The following is a 16,993-nucleotide window of genomic DNA, read 5'->3' on the forward strand; positions in this document are numbered from 1 at the left end:
ACTGATCCTTAACTGCAATTTCACCATTAGAGCCAATGAAGACATTACAATGAATCCATTCAGCCAAATATCCCGATACAGGTAAAATGTCCACTTTTAACAATATTGTAAATATCTGAGCCCATTCTGTTGGGGATGTGGAAGGTGGGGCGTGGATCGAGTCGCCGCCTCCACCAGGGAATCAACAGGCGGCGCCTGGAAACCCGCCCCCTTCTGCCGGGTATTTAAATGCCGCTCACTGGGGCCGGAATCCAACAGTCCGGGAGTTGGTTTGTTCACTGAGTTCTGGACAGAACAGTTTTCCCCAAGCGACCAGAAAGATGAGGTCGGCGATTTCTCTCAGTTTGTTGCTGACTTTCTTATCCCGTGAGTAGTTTTTATTGTCCAAGTCTCTCACTGTTACTGTCTCAGTGTTAATCTCTCTCTCTGGAATGTTATAGAGTCAGGAATTGTTTCACCAGAATTAATCCTCGGTGTTTTTGATATATTTTTACAGGTGTCCAGTCGGATATTGTGTTGACTCAGCCTGAGACAGGGACCGGGCGCCCCGGAGGCTCCCTGAGACTGACCTGTAAAACCAGCGGCTTCGATCTTGGCAGCTACAGGATGTACTGGGTCCGACAGGTTCCCGGGCAGGGGCTGGAGTGGCTGGTTTACTACTATACTTCATCCAGCAACAGCTATGCCCCAGCAATTAAAGATCGATTTACTGCGTCCAAAGACACTTCAAGAAGCATCTTTTCCTTGGACATGACGAACCTGAAGATTGAAGACACCGCCATCTATTACTGTGCAAGATACCACAGCGAGAGGAACCAGGGCTGGACCCGAACAAGAGCAGATCCGAGAGAAACTCAATAACTTCCACCATAACCTGACGGTCAGTACTTGTTTCAAATGTAATATTAACTGTAATGATCAGGACCAGGCAACAAGCCGCTTCTGACAAAAGTAAAACAGCAAATTTAACAGGAAAACCTAACAAACCAATTGATATAATGGGCTGAGCTTTTGGCTGTGTTTATATTTACTGTTAACAGTTTCCGCAATCACAGACCTGGATATAATGTTCATTTTAATATGTCTGACACTTGGAGGAGGATCTCTGTTCATTGAGTTTTGTAAATTGCTGCATGAATTCTAAACCAGATCAGAAGTAAACGTCTATTTGAAGTGAATATTGAGAGGCAGCACTGAACAGAGAGTGGGTGCAGTTTTTGTGCGGGTGTATTTCACTGTGATACTACAGTGGGTCACAGTGCTGTGCACAGCGACATTCTCATACAAAAACCTCAGAGAAGGAGTTTGTTTAAATTGATGATCACTAACACAGCAGGAACGTCAAATAAAATGAGAGTTAAATAAAATAATGGGTAAAGGTTTGCAAAAATGTATGAGTCTTGCGCTTTGTTCGTGTTGACGGACACGCTAAATCTGCACAGAGGTCTTAAAAGTATTGCAATCACATTTATAAATATAATGAGCAGTACAAGCTAAAATATATCACTGATTCGTTCTTAAGCGAGTCGAAATCAGGTTTTTGAGAGCGCAGTGAAATTAAATCTCTGTATTTACAGTGAACAGTCTGCCGCAGTATTTGACATGGTGTGTCTCATTGTGATAACTGGGATGGCACAGCAGTTACTGTCAATGCAAAAACCCCTTAGCATTTATGGAGTCTGCCTAGGTCAGTGTTCGCTTTTACAATCCAACTATATTTACAGTGAAGTATTATTTTTGTCCAGCACTGCCCAAAAAACATGGTTTAAGATTGAAAAACTGTGGTAATTATCCATTCATCAGTTGGTGATTTCAGTAACATGTTCATGTGTTACCCTGTGAATTATAAAACGTGAGGGCCATTGATGAATTGTTAAAGATGTCCACAAACGCAAATAAAATTTCGTGAAGATTTATCGTGACCTCAATTTGCCTCTGACTGATGAATATTTAAAGTAATGTTGGATTTCTGTCTTTTTAGTGCAGGGACAGTTATTGTATGGCACAGCCCAGGGAGTGTAACACTGTGACGCTATGGACTACTGGGGACAAGGGACCATGGTGACGGTGACTGCAGGTAAGAACCATGCACTTATTTGGCAATTGTTTTATTTGTGTCTTTGTTTTATATTTTTGTCTATTTTAATAATTTATTCGTTCACTGAAATGTGGGTTTGGTGGGTTCTGTGTTGAGAATTTATAATAATGTTTCATGTGATTCTGCTAAAAAAAAGTGTTTTTACGATTCGGCTGTTTCTCGACAAAAAGTGCTGCTGAGGGATTCAGTCCCTGATTGTTGTGATTTGGTGTTTATCTGCTGAGGATACTGTGTGGCCGGACTACTTGAAAGACCCAACGTCTGTTAAACAGTTTGACGTTTCTGCAATGTTTAATCTCGGTGACATCTAATGGCTGCTGGTTTTACCATCTGTTGCACAAGGGTTTAAATACATTTGAAATCTAACCCAATATCAGCAAAATATGCTTAAGTTTCAATATTAATTTATTGAACTTGTTCCGCCTACTCACAATGCTGTTGACATTATTCCATATTTCTTTTTAATTTAATTGTTCGTTCATTTGGTGACGAGCGGATTGTCTGGATTCGATATTGAGATTTTCTTGCAATGTGACATTGGATTCTGTTGGAAGCGTTTGTGGAATTGAGTTGCTTCTCCATGAAACGGGTTTCAGCCCCTCAGTGGTGTGATTTTGGTGTTTTTCTGCTGAGGGGATTGTGTGTCTGGGTGACTTTGAATAAGTAGAATTTGTGAAACGTTTTGGCGGTTCTGCATTGTTTCTGCATTGTTTAAACTCGGTGATATTGAGCGGTTACACGTTTTGTGATTGAATGGAAACAGTCTCCGCGTTTGTAACTGCTTGAAGCGCGACTGTCGGCAGAAAACAGACAGGCTTCAGAAATGGAAAGAAGCATTTAAAGATGTGTTAGAACATTTTGTTTTTTATTTTAAATGATAATTGCAGATTAAACTAAACGATGGATTTTGACGCCCATTCAGAACATAATTCGGTACTGCAATCAAAAACTACATGATTAACAAGTTTGCAAATTATAGAGTAAATTTAATATAATTCAAACAATTGTAATGAGGTAATATTTATCCATATTGACTGAACAGTTTTCATATTAACATAATTGCTCATTAGTCGCCTTTCACAATTCTGCAGTGCACTGCAAACAATTAACATGATCGGGAAAGTTTTTGGGCTGGAATCATTATACATGAAACTATTCCAATAAGAATATATTGATTCTGCAGCCGTGTTCAGTTTCACAAGAGAGTTTGATTTATTTATTATATCCCTGATTACGCTTGCATTTACTGAAAGAGGATTTTGACATTGCAGTTTGGTAATATGTGTATCCGGTACTTACATTCTTTCTGTACAGCCGTAACCATATTATTCCTTCAATGTCATTGGGATTTGGATAGCGAGATAATTGTCACGAATCTAATCTTAAATAGTTTTCTGAGAGGTGGAAGTGGCTGGCAGTAAAGGAGTTGCTCTTACAATTTTTTGAACTGTAGGAAGGTGCAGACTGCATATGAATAGAGATTGACAAGTAAAAGCTTGAAATTCGAACAGATTAATGTATTTGCAAACGTTAATATTAGTTTTAAACTTTTTAATAACAACACCCCTTCTCCCATAGCTGTGCTGTACACAGGATAGAATTATAGAAGAGCAGATTATATCCGTGCGTTATGCTTAATTCTTAGTAAATATTAAATTGAAGAACAAAATCTCGAATCAATTTGCTGATTATACTTCAGTATCGTAGATGATCTGAATGAATTGTTCTCATCAAGTTTTGTACTGATCAATTTGGATCTTCTTTCAACGAACAGTATATTTAATAATTAAATCATAGGGATTGTGTGAATCGCGGGATTAATATATTTTTAAAATGCCAGAGTTAGTAAATCTAGGAAGCATTTTTATTGATAAAAACAACTGCCAGGAACTTTTTTTTAACATATAGTTTCGAGCTCAGAGAGTTTATAAACTCAAGAGAACCGCTTTAGCAAACAAATGCTGTTACAGCCCATCGACAGTTAATGCGATGTGACCCCGGCCAGATTTGAAAATATTTAAAATATTCCACTCATAAATTCATTGTGTGAATTACTCGATGAGAACAGATGGAATTTATGTTTTCTCAATGCGTTCAGAAACACGCATAGTTTACAATTTTCTACGTTAAAACAGAGCAGGAGAAGTAAAAATAAAAAAGTAAAATTGTAAATAGTGATTAGATTTAAGTAAAATTGATATACATGTCTGAATGTTTCCATCTAGTAATTTGAAGTTTATTGTTTAAACATTGTTTCAGTGTCAGGTTGATTTAAATAAACCCCAAATATTTCACAAAGTACCAGGGAGAAACAAATTTTCCATTTTTGAAAACCATTTTATTATAAAGTAGAAATCAGCAAACAAGAGAATGAATTGACGATAACAAGATAATTAACTTACAATATAATATGAATGTTAATTAATTCAACATAAATGAATTCCAACAATTGAATAGTATACTGGACATTATAGTGAATGCAACATCTCAAAGGGCGGGGAGAATCTTTAATTGTATCCGAAATGAAGTTAGAAAATAATACTTTTCTTACTCAGCTGTGCTCAGCTCGATAAGCCTCGATGATTTTATTGGTTCTACTTATATCTAAAATCAAATCAAATCAGTGGGTAATCGGTTTTTAATGTGGATGTTTCCTGATTTGTTTAATTCTTACCCTGCCACTGAGTCTGTTACGGACACCAAATTATCCTGAATCTGTAATATTTGCTGTGCTCATTTTCAGGGTAACTTAAATCTTACATTGTTTGGAGATTTGAGACAGACAGAGAATTAGATGGACTTCAAAGGGAGTTTTGAAATGAAAATCAGATTAATTTCAAAGAAGTTATAGAATAATTGTAGCAAATTGGCCATTGATCAATTAGAATCAAACAGCTTGAATGAAATGGACAGATTGAACAGATCTATCTGCGGGGAACTCGATTGTTGCACCATTTGTGTCTGTTCTGTTTCTGTGTGCGTGGTCACTGTGCTGGGACCAGGAATCTTCCTGGCTGGTTGTAAACATTCTGGTTCGCTCTCCTATAAATTGTAAAGTGCAATTTGATTTATTTCTTCAAAAAACTTGTATTTGTGAGAAATGTGAAAGTTTGAATTTTTGACCAGGCGCCTCAGAAATGAGATACCCAACCCATTGTGACAGTCAGAAAGGACAATTCAGAAACGGCAGACAGACTGTCGAAGGAGATTTGGTCTATTTTAAGCCAGTGATGTTTCTGTCTTGGGAGTGTTCTGTTAGGCAATGCAGAGAGGGTTTTATCCTATTTTAATCCGTGCTGTAGCAGTCCTTGACCTATTTAGTTGGACAGTGCGGAGGAAGAAATTAACCTGTATCTTATTATTAATCCTATCATAGGATGTTGGGGTCGCTGGCAAGGCCAGCATTTGTTGCCCATCCCTAATCACCCCTTGAGGAAGTGTTGAAATGCCGCCTCCTTGAATAGCTGCAGGTTCACTCACAGTTCAGTTAGGTCGGGAGTTCCAGGATTTTGACCCATTGACAGTCATGGGGCATTTGGGGAAAAGGTGCCGGCATCGCTCTACCAAAAACTGAGTCATTGGATTGCCGCCTGCAGGGGGAGGAATGAATGACTGAAATGAAAGCATGAGGAGAACATTCGGCCCTTCGATCCTGCCCTCCATTCAGTCAGATCATGGCTGATCTCCCTCGACACACTCAGTCTCTTTACCACACACCCTCACTCACTCTGTCAAACACGCTTTCTTTCACACACGTGCACTCTCTCTCACATGCACTCTTTCTGACAGACACACTCTCTCTCTTTCTCTCTCTCTCACACACACTTTCTTTCTTTCACACACAAACTCTCTTTAACACGCACACACTCTGTCTCTCACGCATTTCCTCTCTTTCACTCACACTCTCACACAGGCACTCACATTCTCTCATACACATACATTCGCACCTACACACAGTCTTACACACATGCACACTAACTCTCTCACACACACATGCACTCACTCTTTCTCACACATGCACTCTCACACACACATTCTCTCTCTCTCACACACACACACATGCACATACCCACTCTCTCTCTCACATACATGCACCCTCTCTCCCACACACTCTCACCCATGCACACACTCTCCATTCTCTCTCACACACACATACAGACACATCACACACTCACTCACAAACACATCCTCATTCTCTCTCTCATGCACACACAGAAACACAAACACATTCCCTCTCAAACATACACACTCTGTTTCACTCACACATGCACTCTCTCTCATTCTCTCTCACTCTCTCACACACACTTTTACTTCCTATCACTCACACCTGTACACACAAACTCCCTCTCTCTCTCACACACACACGTTCTCTATCGCAAACATTCTCACACGTATACTCCCTATGACACACACATACATACACACACTCTCCCTCTTTCTCACACACACTCTCTCTCTCCCTCTCTCACACACATGCACACACATGCGCACACACCACGCTCTCTCTCTCTCTCTCTCTCTCTCTCCCTCACACTCTCTCTCTCACACACTTTTTTTCTCTCTCTCTCACAAACCTATAAAATACTTACAGGACTAGACAGGGTAGATGAAGGAAGGATGTTCCCGATGGTGGGGAGAATTCCAGAAACAGGGGTCACAGTCTGAGGATATGGGGTAGACCATTTAGGACTGAGATGAGGAGAAATTTCTTCACCCAGAGAGTGGTGAGTCTGTGGAATTCGTTACCACAGAAAGTAGTTGAGACCAAAACATTGTATGTTTTCAAGAATGAGTTAGATATAGAACTTGGGGCGAAAGGGATCACAGGGTTTGGGGAGAAAGCGGGAGTAGGCTATTGATTTGGATGGTCAGTCATGATCATAATGAATGGTGGAGCAGGCTCGAAGGGCCGAATGGCCTGCTCCTGCTCCTAGTTTCTATGTTTCTATATAAATACACACACACTTGCATGCACACTCTCTCTCACGCACACATACACACATTCTCACACACAGATGTGGGCTGAAAAGATTCATTGCAGAATAAAAATCCGGTAAGCTGCATGTTCATTGTTACATTTCTAATGTATTTTTGTGGAAAATGAAATTACACAGGTGACATCACTATATATGTGGAGAATTTCCAAGTGTGGAACCAGACACAAAGAAACAAGAAAAGGGAGGGATGTGACGGAGACCACGGCCGCCAGGATCCCCAATACTGGTGCACACTTGGTGCAAGATGCCTGCACGGCCAATCCTGGTTTTGCTGTAACCTTCCCCTCCAGCCCCCTCAGTCTGCCTATTCACGCACTGACACGGGTTTCTTAAAGAAAGACATCGGCATTAAAGCAGCTGGCCAGCGATCTACACTGCTGCCTGACTTTACACAGCCGGTGTTACTGAAAGCTGATCAATATGGAGAATCGGGACAGGATCTATGGAGAGGAAGAGGAAGAGGTGGAGGTGGTGGAGCCGAATGGAGGAACCCCCAGCTCGGCTGTGGACAACAGGCAACGGAAAGCTGAGCCAGAGCAGAAAATCATCTGGAGGAACATCGCCTTGATGAGCCTGCAGCACCTGGGCACCCTCACTACCCACAATCACTCACACTCACTCACCATCAATCACTCACTCACCGTCACTCACCCACCCTCACTCACTCACCCACACTCGCTCACCCTCGCTCACTCACCCACCTTCATTCATCCTCATTCACTCACCATCAATTGCTCATTCACCCGCACTCACTCACACACCCTCACTCACCCTTACACACCCAGCCTCATTGACACTCATTCATCCACCCTTACTGATCCACCCTCACTTATCCTCACTCAAACTCACTCACCCACCCATCCTCACTCACCTACATTCACTCACACTCAATAACTCATCCACCCACCCTCACACACCCACTCACCCTCATTCACATCCCCACCCTCACATAACCACCAACCCTCACTCACCTACCCTCATTCAATCACCTACGCTCATTCACTCATCCACCCTCACCCACCCACATTCAGACACCCACCCACGCTCACTCACCACTCACCCTCACTCATTCCTTCACTCACCCACGCAACCTCACTCACCCAGCCACCCACCCTCAGTCTGTCACTCAGCCACCCTCACTTTGTCAATCATGCACACGCTCACTCACACGATCACTTATCATAAATCGGTGTGTGGGAGGGCGGGAACAACGGGGAAGAGAGACCTGGAAGCGAGGCCTGAGGCCTAGCAGATCCGGAAAGTGGAGCATGGCCCAAGGGTGTGACGAGCGTCGGTGGAAATGGCAGAGAAGCGGGGCTAAAGCGTAGAGAGCCTGGGGGAAAGGGCAGGGAGGCGGGGGGAAGGGAAGAGAGTCAGGGAAAAGGGCAGCGATCCAGCAGAAGGTACATAGAGATGAGGCAAAGGTCAGTGAGTCGGGGAACGGGCATAGACCCGTGGAGTAAGTGCAGACAGCTGGGGGAGAAAGGGTAGAGAGGAGGGAGGGGGAAAGGGCAGAGAGGCGGGAGGGGGAAAGGGCAGGGAGACGGGAGGGGCGAAGGGCAGAGAGGAGGGAGGGGGAAAGGGCAGAGAGGCGGGAGGGGTAAAGGACAGAGGGAGAAGGGGCAGAGAGGTGGGAGGGGGAAAGGGCAGAGAGGGAGAAGGGGGCAAGGGCAGAGAGGGGGGAGGGGTCAAGGGCAGAGGGGGGAGGGGTCAAGGGCAGAGAGGGGGGAGGGGTCAAGGGCAGAGAGGGAGAAGGGGGCAAGGGCAGAGAGGGAGAAGGGGGCAAGGGCAGAGAGGGAGAAGGGGGCAAGGGCAGAGAGGGAGAAGGGGGCAAGGGCAGAGAGGCGGCAGGGGACAAGGGCAGAGAGGCGGCGGGGGAAAGGGCAGAGAGGGGGAGGGGGCAAGGGCAGAGGGGGAGAAGGGGGCAAGGGCAGAGAGCGGTGAGGGGGCAAGGGCAGAGAGGGGGCAGAGGACAAGGGCAGAGAGACAGAGGGGGGAAAGGGCAGAGAGACAGAGGGGGGAAAGGGCAGAGAGGCGGAGGGGGAAAGGGCAGAGAGGCGGAGGGGGAAAGGGCAGCGAGGCGGAGGGGGAAAGGGCAGCGAGGCGGAGGGGGAAAGGGCAGCGAGTCGGAGGGGGAAAGGGCAGCGAGGCGGAGGGGGAAAGGGCAGCGAGGCGGAGGGGGAAAGGGCAGCGAGGCGGAGGGGGAAAGGGCAGAGAGGCGGGAGGGGGAAAGGGCAGAGAGGCGGGAGGGGGAAAGGGCAGAGAGGCGGGAGAGGGAAAGGGCAGAGAGGCGGGAGAGGGAAAGGGCAGAGAGGCGGGAGAGGGAAAGGGCAGAGAGGCGGGAGAGGGAAAGGGCAGAGAGGCGGGAGAGGGAAAGGGCAGAGAGGCGGGAGAGGGAAAGGGCAGAGAGGCGGGAGAGGGAAAGGGCAGAGAGGCGGGAGAGGGAAAGGGCAGAGAGGCGGGAGAGGGAAAGGGCAGAGAGGCGGGAGAGGGATAGGGCAGAGAGGCGGGAGAGGGATAGGGCAGAGAGGCGGGAGAGGGAAAGGGCAGAGAGGCGGGAGGGGGAAAGGGCAGAGAGGCGGGAGAGGGAAAGGGCAGAGAGGCGGGAGGGGGAAAGGGCAGAGAGGCGGGAGGGGGAAAGGACAGAGCAGCGGGGAGGTTCAGGGTAGAGAAGTGAGGGGGGGGGGAAGGGCAGAGTGATAGGGGAAATATCAGCGAGCCGGGGGAAAGGTCACAGAGTCAGGAGAAAGTGCAGCGGGCCTTGGAGTAAGTTCAGAGAGCAGGGGGAGAAAGGGCAGAGAGGCGGAGGGGGGAAAGGGCAGAGAGGCGGAGGGGGGAAAGGGCAGAGAGGCGGAGGGGGGAAAGGGCAGAGAGGCGGAGGGGGGAAAGGGCAGAGAGGCGGAGGGGGGAAAGGGCAGAGAGGCGGAGGGGGGAAAGGGCAGAGAGGCGGAGGGGGGAAAGGGCAGAGAGGCGGAGGGGGGAAAGGGCAGAGAGGCGGAGGGGGGAAAGGGCAGAGAGGCGGAGGGGGGAAAGGGCAGAGAGGCGGGAGGGGGAAAGGGCAGAGAGGCGGGTGGGGGGAGGGCAGAGAGGTGGGAGAGGGAAAGGGCAGAGAGGCGGAGGGGGGAAAGGGCAGAGAGGCGGAGGGGGGAAAGGGCAGAGAGGCGGGAGAGGGAAAGGGCAGAGCGCAGGGGAGGTTCAGGGCAGAGAAGCGAGGGGCAGTGGAAGGGCAGAGAGATGATGGAAAGGGCAGAGAGATGGAGGAAAGTTCAGCGAGCCAGGGGAAAGGTCAGAGAGTTGGGCGAAAGTGCACAAGCCCCTGGAGTAAGTGCAGAGAGCTGGGGGAGAAAGGGCAGGAAGATGGGAGGGTGACAGGGCAGACAGGCGAGGGTGAAGGGTAGTGAGGTGACGGAAAGGTCAGCGAACAGGGGTAAAATTCAGAGAGCCGGGCGAAAGCGCAGTGAGCCGTGGAGTAAATGCAAAATGCTGGGGGAGACAGGACAGCGAGGCGGGAGGGGGAAAGGGCAGAGAGGCGGAGGAGAAAGGGCAGAGAGGCGGAGGAGAAAGGGCAGAGAGGCGGAGGAGAAAGGTCAGAGAGGAGGTGGCGAAAGGGCAGAGAGGAGGGGGGGAAGGACAGAGAGGCGATGGAACGGGCAGAGAAATGGGGGAAAGGTCAGAGAGCCGGGCGAAAGTGCAGAGAATCTTGGATTAAGTGCAGAGAGCTGGGGGAGAAAGGGCAGAGAGGCGGGGGTTGGGGGAAGCGCAGAGAGTCGGGCTATACCGGGGAGAACCGGGTGAAAGCAGTTGCGAGCCGAGGCCCCAGGCGCCCTGGGTCCCACTCTCCCTATCTCTTCCTCTCTCTCCCTCATTGTCTCTCCTCCTCCTGAAATCCTTTCTATTCCCGGGGAAAGGCGCTAAGTGCCTGGGATAGAAGGGAGACAATGTCTCCGTGCGCTTCCCCCGGCTCCCTGCGCCTTTCTCCAGCGGGTGTTCGCTGCCCCTCCAATCACAACCTGTTTGTCTCCCACTTTTACTGCTGATAGGCCCACAAGCCAGCCTATCAGCCGGTAACAGGATAGAAGACACGCCTGTGATTGGAGGAGCAATTGAAGATACGGATACCTTCAACTCCATTTACCCGTTTTACCAGCATTTTGAACAACGGCTCCAGGGTCCATAAAGAGGGGCTTCGGGAGCCACAATCCAGCCACGGGACACGGATGGGACAAACCCGTAATAAAGGAAAATAAGGAAATGGGCAGAGAAGTTGCACAAATATTTTGGCCTTAACGAGGTGGTTGCTAAAATAGCACAGGCATTGGTTTTAATTTTCCAAAATTCCCTAGATTCTGGAAAGGTCTCATCAGATTGGAAAATAGAGAATGAGACTTCTATATTAATTAAAGGAGGGAAAGGGAAAGCAAGAAACTACAGGCCAATGAGCTTAACATCTGTCAGAACAAAAATGCTGGAATCGATTATTATGGAGTCTATCACGGGTCACTCAGAAAATCCAAATGCAATTATGTGGATCCATCATGGTTTTGTGAAAGGGAAATCATGTTTTGCTGATTTATTTGAGGCCTTGCGAGGAAGCAAAAAGGAACATGAATAAAGGAGAACCTGTGGATGTGCTGTGCTTGCGCTCCCAGAAGGCATTTGACAAAGTGGCACATCAAAGGTTACTACACAAAATAATGGTGTCGGCTGTCACAGTTCAGCATGGGTAGAAGTTTGGTTAGCTAACAGGAAACAGAGAGTTGGGATAAATTGTTTATTTTAGGTTGGCAAGATGTGACAGGTGAAGTGCCATAGGGATCAATGATGCGGCCTCAACTATTTACAATTTATATCAATGACTGAACGAAAGGACTGAATGAATTTGCTAAATTTGCTGATAACACAAAGATAGATAGGAACGTAAATGGTGAAGAGGGGACAAAGGTCAGCAAAGGGACATAGATAGGTTAAGTGAGTGGGCAAAAAAATGAAGATGCCGTATAATGTGGAAAAATATAAACTTGTCCACTTTGGATTGAAGAATACAAAATCAGCATATTATTGAAAGGGAGAGAGATTGCAGAACCCTGAGGTACAGAGGAATGTGGATCCCTTCGTGCATGAATCACAAAAAGTTATAACACAGGAACAGCAAGTGATGAGGAAGGTAAAGGGAATCTTGTCATTTACTACAAAGGGAATAGAATATAAAAATAAGAATGTTTTGCTACAGTTTAACAGGGCGTTGATGAGACCCCGTCTGAATTACTGTGTCCAGATTTGGTCTCATTTAAGAAAGGTTATAAAAGCATTAGAAGCTCTTCAGAGAATGTTCATATAAATGATACTGAGAGGTGTTGTCGGTTATCTCATGAGGAGAGTTTGGATAGGCTGGGCCTGTGTCCATTGGATTTTAAAATAATGAGAGCTGATTTTATTGAAACATATAAGATCCTGAGGGAAATTGACAGGGTGGATGCTGAAAGGATGTTTCCCCTTGTGAGAGAAACTAACGATAGGGAACACGGTTTAAAAATAAGAGGTCTCTCATTTCAGACGGAAATGAAGACATTTTATTTTTCTCTCAAAGGTCGTGAAACTTTGGAACTCTCTTCCCCAGAGAGCGATGGAGGAGGAGTCATTAATATTTCCAGGCAGAGGTAGAGAGATTCTTCATTGACAAGGGAGTCAAAGGTTAGCGGAGAGTAGGCAGGAATGTGGAGTTAACACCACAATCAGATCAGCTATGATCGGAGTGATTGGTGGAGGAGGCTCGAGAGGCAGACTGCCCTACTCCCGCTACTAATCCGCATGTTCATATGTACATACGATTGGAAAATGTTGTACTTACTGTAACTGCTATTCAGTTTAGAGTTCTATGGTCATTATATAGGTACCATTGCAAAGGTACTTTCGAAGGGTCGTTGCTATTCTTTGTTTTGGGGGGACGTGGAGAGGGGAGGGGGCATCAGCCAATTTGAACAGATCCAATTTCCAAACTGCAATGATATGAATGACGAGACAATTTCTCTATCACCAAGTGCTGTTGATTGAGAAATAAATGGTGGCGAAATAATGGGGGAAATCCTCTGCTCTTCCATTTTAGTCCACTGAAAGGTTGTCATTCAGATGACATCAAAATGTTCTATTTTAGTCATGGGATAGAGGCGGGAAAAGAGGTGTGGGTTTCTAAAGAGGGAACTGACAGGTGAGGGTCACCAAATGATGGAAATAATAAATGATCAAATGTGGATGTGGGTTTTAGTTGGAATATATTAGGATATGTTTAGAGTTATAGTCAAATTTTGAGTTGTTTGGTGACTTAATGTTCACAAATCACAGTGTCTAACTTGTTCAATCGGCCTTTCTTTCCCAGCGACACCGTCTCCGCCCACTCTCTACAGCCTGGTCTCCTCCTGCCAGCAACACAACACCGACGGCTCCGTCACCTACGGCTGTTTGGCGATGGACTACTCCCCAGAAATCACTAGCCTGACCTGGAAGAAAGATGGGCAGCCGATGACTGGATTTAAGACTTACCCGTCAGTGAGAAACCAGAAGGGAACCTTCACCCTGAGCAGCCAGTTAACCATCACCGAGTGAGAGGGAGAATGCAGCAAAATCAAGTGTGAGGTTCAATACAGCGGCTCAGCCAAGAGCATTAAAATGCAATGTAAGTGTTGGGGAACCTGTGAGAAACAGAAAGGCTGTGATTAACCTGTACAGGGCCTTGGTTATAACACATTTATAGTGCTCTGCATAGATTTGATCCCTGCAAATTCTAGGGTTACTGTCTATTAACGGAAAAGAACCTATTAAAATATAGGAATTAATTGTGTCTGTTATCAATTTCTTCTCCCAGAAATGTTTAACCTGTGTTTCTTGAAGGTCCTCCTGATATCTTCCCTCCAACTGTTCTCCTCACCGTGAGTTCCCGGGAAGAAATCACAACCAACAAATTTGCAACCGCCGTCTGTTCAATCGTCGATTTCCGACCAAATCCAATCACAGTGAAGTGGCTGAAGAATGGACAACCCATGGATTCAGGAATTGTCACCTCTCCCGCCTTTGAAGTGAACGGGAACTTCTCGGCGACCAGTCGGCTGAAAGTCTCCGCTGGGGAATGGTTCAGCGATGCGGTCTATACCTGTCAGGTCACTCACCAAGGGATCACCCAAAGTCGAAACGCCAGCAAGTGTGAGGGTAAGAAATACAAACCGAGGAAGCAATAGATCATTCTGCTCTCCGATGTTAATCAAATCAGGAATTTATTGCAGTTAGTAGACGGAACAACTTCTAATTTACTATCATGTAGTTATTGTTTAATTCCGATGTAAGGGCTGCATTCGGATTGTTCACCATTAAGGATTTTATCACGTCACGTCTCTGCATTGACGTCACAGAATGAGTGAGGTGGACTTGACATTAGCTTTACCCTGAGTCAGCTGATCATATTTGGAGAGGCAGAAGGTGTCTGGAACCCTTCACTGGTAACAGCTTCGGGATAGAGTGTTGGAAAGTGCATCCACCGTATTTATAAAACGGCTTTCAGTACTGCATTCCAGGGCCCAGGAATGGTATATTTGTATTGGGACTGGGGCAACATAGATTCATGAGAATGTCACCGGGGCTGAAGGACTTAAATTATGAGAACGATTTACACAGACCAAGCTGGTTTTCCATTGTGTAAAGAAAATTAAAGACGATATTTAGAGGTTGATATGTCCAAGGTGATTTATTCTCCTTCAGGGAGTGAAGGCTGAATACTGCTGTCCTGCTCCTGAAGGTGAAACTTTGGTTGATCTTCATTTCTGTCTCACAGGCCCAGACCACTGCCCCAACGATCCCACAATTACTCTACTGCCACCGCCAATAGAACAGGTCTTACTGGAGGCCACCGTGAACTTAACCTGCATCGTTTCTAATGCTCCTTATGGAGTCCTCGTGTCCTGGACACAAGAGAAGAAGCCTTTGAAATCAGAGATCGCCGTCCAACCGGGAGAGGATCCCGACAGCGTGGTCAGCAACGTAAACATCTCGACACAAGTCTGGCTGAGTGGGGCTGAGTTCTATTGCGTGGTGAGCAATCAGGATCTGCCGACTCCTTTAAGAAGTTCCATCCACAAGGAAACAGGTGAGCGGTGAGATTGAAGCAATAAGTAGTTCAATGTGTCTATTTCCAGTGTAAGTGTAAGAATCAATATTTACTATTCAGTGTATTTATGGTCTACTCTGATTAGCAATTTCGCCAACTAAACGCTCTGGGCTTGTGGACTTTCAGGGGGAAATTGATAAGTAGATGAATGAACAATGAACTGAAGGCTGTGCCATTGGGTTTAGATGAAGCAAGATGGGAGGAGCCTGGTGCGAAGCTGAAACACCAACACAGACCAGTTGGGCCGAATGGCCTGTTTCTTTGCTGTAAACTTTGAGAACCTTTCTCGTCCAACCCCATAAGTTCTCAGGGAAAAGGATTGTATCCACATCTGCCCCGAGCTGGAAAACCGGACAGATCCCAAAGATTTTTATTTATTAATTCATGGCATGTGGGCGTCGCTGGCTGGCCCAGCGTTTAATGCCCACCCCTAATTGCCCTTGACAAGGTGGTGTTGAGCTGCCTTCTTGAACCGCTGCAGCCCATGTGATGTAGATACACCCACAGTGCTGTTAGGGAGGGAGTTCCAGGATTTTGATTCAGCTATAGTGAAGGATCGGTGATATATTTCCAAGAAGTGGATAATGAAACCCCTTAATATTCATCACAAAACACGTTTCTCTCACATCTAACCAGCGGTTTCATTGTCTACGAAATTATCCAGTTTATTGACATTTATTGTACATTTTCTGCAAGTACAAAACTGCGGGAACCGTCCGTGTCTGTCCTCCTGCCCTCGGCAGAAGATGTCTCCGCTCAGAGATTCGTCTCCCTCAGCTGCTTGGTGAGAGGTTTCTCCCCCAGAGAGATCTTCGTCAAGTGGACCGTCAATGACAAGCCGGTGAATCCCGGGAACTACAAGAACACCGGGGTGGTGGCGGAGAACGGCAATAGCTCCTTCTTCATGTACAGCCTGTTATCCATTGCAGCGGTGGAGTAGGCCAGCGGCGCTTCTTACTCCTGTGTGGTGGGACATGAAGCGATCCCCTTGAAGATCATCAACAGAACGGTTGATAAATCCAGTGGTAAACCGAGTTTTGTGAATATTTCCCTTGCACTGATGGACACCGTTAATTCATGCCAATGAGAATCTCTCGGTTACGTTTCAAACTTCAATAAAAAAAATAATAAAGTCCTTTTCTCCAATTGTGATTTAAATGCACAATCGCTTAATTAATGTTGTTTTCCACTTTTGCTAATGTTAGAGCTGTTTAGTTAAAATCGGATATTTCCAGGGCTCAGAACCAAGTCTTGTACACCCAGTGCTCCCAGCTCAGATACACCCTGGGTTAGAGACAGAGTAAAGCTCATTCATCACGGGATTCTGCAAAATAACATCACCAACTCTCCTCCCACTGAGGGGAAATCTAACAATTTCCTATTTCCGGCAAACAAACTCAGCACATTTAGATCTCGGTGTTGCTGCTTCTCTTATTGTCCATTCCTTTAAAATGGATGCCAGCTTTAAGTTGCTGCATCGCACCCACTGGGAATTGAAGTGAGGGTCACACAGAAACATATCTCAACAATTCCCCAGCAGAGAGAGGGGAAAGGAAAATTGTTAACCCACTGTACCCCCCACTTCCCCAACAGAGAGAGGGGAGGGGAAATTGTTCACCCACTGTACCCCCACTTCCCCAACAGAGAGAGGGGGAAGGGAAATTGTTAACCCACTGTACCTCCACTTCCCCAACAGAGAGAGGGGGAAGGGAAATTGTTAACCCACTGTACCCCCATTTCCCCGAC

The 16,993-nt window shown here is 46.3% G+C and overlaps 1 gene segment (V, D, J or C); it reads left to right on the forward strand.

Annotated features, from left to right (window-relative positions):
* The first annotated feature begins 259 nt into the window (after positions 1-259).
* Positions 260-13,695, forward strand: LOC144697758 (Ig heavy chain V region-like). The segment is given in 4 exon segments: positions 260-366; positions 497-825; positions 2,026-2,077; positions 13,469-13,695. Coding segments are annotated over 4 exon segments (654 nt in total).
* The last annotated feature ends 3,298 nt before the right edge of the window (positions 13,696-16,993 follow it).

Source organism: Cetorhinus maximus, chromosome 23 (genome assembly GCF_964194155.1).
Source record: "Cetorhinus maximus chromosome 23, sCetMax3.hap1.1, whole genome shotgun sequence".
Taxonomy (NCBI): domain Eukaryota; kingdom Metazoa; phylum Chordata; class Chondrichthyes; order Lamniformes; family Cetorhinidae; genus Cetorhinus; species Cetorhinus maximus.